At 49.0% G+C, this 5718-nt stretch overlaps 1 protein-coding gene across 1 annotated transcript; it reads right to left on the bottom strand.

The window, feature by feature from the left end:
* Nucleotides 1–304: 304 nt before the first annotated feature.
* LOC100275320 (uncharacterized) lies at nt 305–1152 on the bottom strand. Its single transcript, NM_001149425.2, has one exon. It carries the CDS (start codon nt 1068–1070, stop codon nt 576–578), a length of 495 nt encoding a protein of 164 aa, NP_001142897.1. The 5' UTR covers nt 1071–1152; the 3' UTR covers nt 305–575.
* Between the last annotated feature and the right edge of the window lie 4566 nt (nt 1153–5718).

The following is a 5718-nucleotide window of genomic DNA, read 5'->3' as shown; positions in this document are numbered from 1 at the left end:
GAGGGAAGAGGCGGTGGCCTGTGAAACAGAGACGTCAGTATCCACTCTCGCGGAGGCTGTTTGGCGGCAGATCGGTCCTGAGGCCGCGAGGCGAGGCACGTTCCACTTTAAAAGAGTAGAGTAGAGAAGAAATGTTTGAACCACGAGTCAGATTAGAAAGAAGTATATTTTTTTTTGAAAAATGACGTAGTACTACGAAGTTGATGTTTTGTAGGAGTAAAGATACAATATAAAATAATACGCATAGAAACAATAAAATAGAACTTCCTATCCATATTAGACCACTATACACGATAATAAATTAATAAGGACGCGATGAGGATTATGTGCATTAATATCATAATAAACAGGATAACGTGGGTATGTACATACGTACTCCTACGCGACAACAGTTATATATAGATGATCAGACATCGATTATGGTTTAACAAGAACATTTGATCCGACAGCACGAAATCCCATGGAATCATATCGTGCTTTCTTTTTGTTTCACAAAATAAAAGAACCCGTGAACACAAGTCATAGTGCCATGCAGATTGCCACGCGTATCACATGACAGAGGTAAATCAGAGAGGTCAACCACCGCATCCGCCGCCGCAGCCACCGCCACCGCATCCGCCGCCGCCGCAGCCGCCACCGCCACCGCAGCCGCCGCCGCCGCCGGAGTCGAGCGCCGAGCCGATGATGGCGCCGGCGGCCAGCCCGCCGACCGCGCCGACGGCGAGCCCCGCGGCTCCCGACCCAAGCCCGCTGCGGCCGGGCCTCCCTCCGGCGCCCTGCGCCGGGTAGCCGTACGCGGCCTGCGCAGGGTAGCCGTACGCGCCCGCGGGAGGCGGCGGGTAGCCCTGGCCGTAGTAGTAGGCGTTGTTGTTGTTGTTCTGCCGGCGCGGCTTCTTGGCGCCTTGCGCGCACCCGAACGCCGCGATGGCCGCCACGGCTGCCGTCGCGGCCACCGCGAGGAGCAAGATCGCCACGGGACCGAGCGGGGCGGCGTCGGCGCCGTGCCGCGTGGCCGCAGCAGCGCCGACCGCTAGCGCCTCGCGCACGGCGAGAAGGCTCGCCCGCACCATGGCTATGCCCTCCTTGCGGATGGTTGTGGGGAGCGAGGTCGGCACACGGCGAGGGAGAGGTGGGCAGGCGCGTGATGGAGACGGGGGGAAGGAGGGGAGTGGAGGGCAGTTAAGAAGGGAGGGTCCGCTCTGATTGGCTTTGCGAGGTCAAAGTCTTCTGCTAGTTCTACTTGTGCTAGTGCTACGATTCAATAATGGCGTACTCGGTCGTTGCTTAATTGCTTCCCTCGTAGTTGCACCGAAACGGCGAAGAAGAATTCGGCGGCGGCTGTGCATGCGATCGTGCATATGTAGGCATGGATTCGTATGGTTTTTGTGCATGTGTGTGTGGATGGATGGATAACCACTCAGAATTTCCGGCAATTGCCGCTTACTATTCATATGCTTGGTACGTCGTTCCCATTTTCTTCGGAGATAAGTTTGCGCGTCCTCCGTTGAATAGCTTGTTGTTTCACCATCAGAAACAAAAAATATCTCAACTCAGACTGGCGAGATCATCTCACGACAGGGCTATATGGAGTATGGATCATGTAGTGATTTGTGAAATCCCCAGCCCCAGGCTACGGTGGTCGGTGAAATCTCAACGGCAGCCATGTCCGATCCGTGTGATCGAAAAGTTCGTCTCCATGCTTGTTTTGTGAAGAAGGTATGGACACTGATTTAGTGATTTTTCTTCTTTTTCTTAATTTGAAGAATCATGTATAATAGGGCGTGCATGTAGCCCCGCCCGCTTTTCCGTCTGCAGGCGATAGTGCTCGCTGAACGACCGAGGAGCATCGATGTGGACTGGACAATGCCCTTGTGTACTAGTAGCTCAGAAAGAATACACTGCTGCCGTGGCATGTCACCATAGAAAACCGCCGCCCTTTTGAGGGCCACGAGAGCACGATGGATAGGGACACACGAAGATATTTTTTTCGCGGCGGCCGGCGGGGCGACACGTTTCGTCAGTTCGGCCAGTCGTGCTAAGTGGGCTATAAAACGAGTTTTCCGTGTTGTGAATACGTCCCGAGACTTATGAACAGATTGTCTGGCCATACGGCCCAATCCAGCAGAGAAGAGATGCGTCATACGGCCCAATCCAGGAGAGAAGAGCTGCGTCTTGCGCGCGCGCACACACTCTCTCTTCTCGAGTTTGTGGAGGTGGGAGGCCGCCATGGCGGGTCGAGTAAGGAGGGGAGTTTTGGGTGAGGTTCAAGAAAGGTGGAGCTTTTGCAATAAGCAGTGGCGGCTAAAAAAGTGAGTGAGAAAAGGCGTAACTCTAGAAGAAAGGCCGACGATGCGGTGTTTATAACCTATTGAAAAAGGTCTACAGTCACAAGCAAAAGACAAAACAGTGGGGTATTCTCTAGAAATCACTAAGCACCGCTAAAGGCTGAAGTATAAAATCGTAAGTGGTCGGGCTATAAACAGTAAGCGACCGAGTTATGAACAGGAAATAGCCTGCCACCACCAACAAAACAGGAAGAAAAATGGCTCGGACACGCCGATGATCTTCACCAAATAACAGCTAAAATGAACTTGCTTTCCTTTCCCAATCCAAGAATATATATGGATGCTGGGTTAGCTCGAATGGGACAAATGGTGAGGAAATCTGAGACGATACATTAACCTCAAAACGTCAGTTTGGTGATTCTTAACAAAACTGAACATAGTAAAACGATCGATTCTCAGGACTCGGAGGCTCAACTCAAGCCCCGGTAATTCGATAGCTAGTAGGAATGTCTCAAAGGCGACATCAGAAGAATCGAGGATAATCCTCAATCATCAGAGTCTGACTTAATAGAGTTACCAACTTAGGTAAGTCAGACTTTTACTATGTCCGAGCCATTTTTCTTCCTATTTTGTTGGCAATGAAATCTAGCAGCTGTGGATGGGACTCTGATCCCAGAGAAGGCGAAGCACCCAAAGGAACCTGATAGTCGCTATCAGCAGGAACAGCCTGATCAGCATCAGACGCGATGCAATATGTATCTTGATTAACAATCGCAAGATGAGGCTCTAAACACCCGGCCGGACTGTCAGTGCCCAGAAACTTCAGAAATCAAGACATCTCCACCAGGAACAAGACGGCCGACAACCCTCTGATTCCAACCCCACCAAAAAGACAAACTTTAAAACTTCAGAAGCAACCCATCACTAAAAGGTCAAGTGTTAGGCTCGCTGCAAAGCAACGTTTTAAGACCGGGAATAACCGAGATGCAATATCCAAAGCCCAGAAAATCTTACCGGCCAAGCTTAACAATTCGACAGCAAAAAATGTCGGTCGCTCTAGTTCTTCTAACCGTGCTGATTTTGATGATTCACTTGAACAGATGGCAAGTATTTTCACAAAACCTCTCCCCAAGAAGCAAATGGAAGCAATCTTGGAGCTGATAAATCAAGACATTGTGAAGACAGCGAAGAACAAAAAGAAAGGGAGAAAGGTGACACCTGCCCTCAAAGCTGTGGAGGTGGGAGAGAGCTGAGCTCCTTGTCTGGGCCGGTCGGTGGTGCTTTTGGTGATCAATGTATCTTCAGATGGATAGTCTCGCTCGGCGCAACTCCGTTCCATCCGTCCTTGGTTGTACCTCTGCTAGCTTTAGTGATTCTAGGGAGTGTTATATGTTCCCTGGCATGCCTTTGTATCTCTGCCCTTTCAGTTTATGGTTTGGGGCTGGACAGTGTCATAGCTCAACAATCCACTGTTTTATGGTCCTAGCTTCTGTTATTTTGGTTCAGCAGCGTCTCTTGCTGATTGATGTGTGCTGGCAGCTTAATATCTCAGCTTCTGTTATTTTGGTTCAGCAGAGTCTCTTGCTGATTTGTGTGTGTTGGCAGCTTAATGTCTCCAGTAGAGTGGATGTTTTTACCTTATGAATCCGAAATGTACTATTTTTTCTTGGAACGTGCGGGGGCTAAATGACCACGCTAAGCGCGACAGCGTAAGACATACAATTCTGTCCACCAATGCTTCCATTGTTTGCCTTCAAGAGACAAAGATTTCGAGCTGGTCAAATGTTGTATTAAAGGAAACAGTAGGCGCCAAACTAGCCAACCAATCTTTTCAACTCCCTTCTCTGGGCGCCTCAGGTGGCATCCTTATTGCCGCTGATCCGGATTTTTTCGACATGACTCTCTTACCAAGTTCAGCAGCATATTCACTATCAGTCAGGATCAGTTCTAGGCTGGAGGATGAGGTGTGGGACCTCACGGGGGTTTACGGGCCACAACTGGAAAATGAAAAAAATGATATTCCTCTCTGAGCTCCGGTACATCCAATCAATGGTCAGACCAGAATGGATTCTTCTAGGTGACTTCAACATGATCAGGAGAGCAAGAGAGAAAAACAAAGGGTCAATCAACAGAAGAGTGATGAGGCAGTTTAATAACACAATTGATGATCTACATCTCCTTGAACTTGAGCTCACTGATAGAGCATTCACCTGGTCAAATGAACAAATGAGCCCTACCATGACTAGGATTGACAGGTTCTTCGCAACGACTGAGTGGCATGACCTGTTCCCCTCGGCTGACATACATTCCATGTGCACCATGACTTCAGACCACTGCCCGCTTCTATTGCAAAGCCACTCTTCGGGTACTTTCTACCAAGGGTTTAGGTTCGAATCTTTTTGGCCTCAGATTGAGGGGTTCAACGAGGTGGTCCATCAAGCTTGGAATTCTACAGTAAACACAGATGACGCCATCCTTCGACTGCACGTAAGGATGGCTCGCACTGCCAAAGCTCTTATGGCTTGGAGACGCAATACGGTTGGCAACTTCAAAGTGAAGATGGCCATCATTCAGATCACCCTTACTCTACTGGATAAAGCTCAAGAGAATAGACAACTTTCCTCTGAAGAATTAGATTTCAGGAGGACTCTTAAAAGCAAGATTCTTGATATTACCTCCGCCCAGAGGGCACGTGCAAGACTGAAAGGATCACGATGCCCAAGAGGGGGAATGAATTGGGCTTTTCTAAAAATCAACACTAATTAAAACCTAAGCAAGAGCTAAACAAGAGCCCAACTTCACCCCAACAACTAGCACTAAGATAATAATACTAGAAATACAATAGTGCTAAGACAATACTTCAAATACTTGCTAAACAAATACACAATGTAAAGTACTTGAATTAAGTGCGGAATGTAAAGCAAGGTTTAGAAGACTCCTCCAATTTTTCCCGAGGTATCGAAGAGTCGGCACTCTCCACTAGTCCTCGTTGGAGCACCCGCGCAAGGGTATCGCTCCCCCTTGGTCCTCGCAAGAACCAAGTGCTCACTACGAGATGATCCATTGCCACTCCGGCGCGGTGGATCCCTCGAGACCGCTTACAAACTTGAGTCGGGTCACCAACAAGATCTTCACGGTGATCACCGAGCTTCCAACGCCACCAAGCCGTCTAGGTGATGCCGATCACCAAGAGTTACAAGCCGTAGACTTTTGCTTGACCAAGAGAAGCCTAATGCAAGTGGTGTGTGCTCTAGGTGGCTCTCGCTAGCGCTAATGAGGAATAAATGCGGGATTAAGATTTTCTAATCTCCTCACTAGGCTTTTGGTGCTTGCAATGCTCTAGCAATGTGCTGGAATTAATGTGGGCAGCAAGACATTGAATATGGTGGGTGGAGGGGGTATAAATAGCCCTCACCCACCAACTAGCTGTTAC

The sequence above is a fragment of the Zea mays genome, chromosome 2, assembly GCF_902167145.1.
Source record: "Zea mays cultivar B73 chromosome 2, Zm-B73-REFERENCE-NAM-5.0, whole genome shotgun sequence".
In the NCBI taxonomy this organism is placed as follows: Eukaryota; Viridiplantae; Streptophyta; class Magnoliopsida; order Poales; family Poaceae; genus Zea; species Zea mays.
The sequence above is the reverse complement of the archived record's forward strand: the minus strand, read 5'-3'. Positions and strand labels throughout refer to the sequence as shown.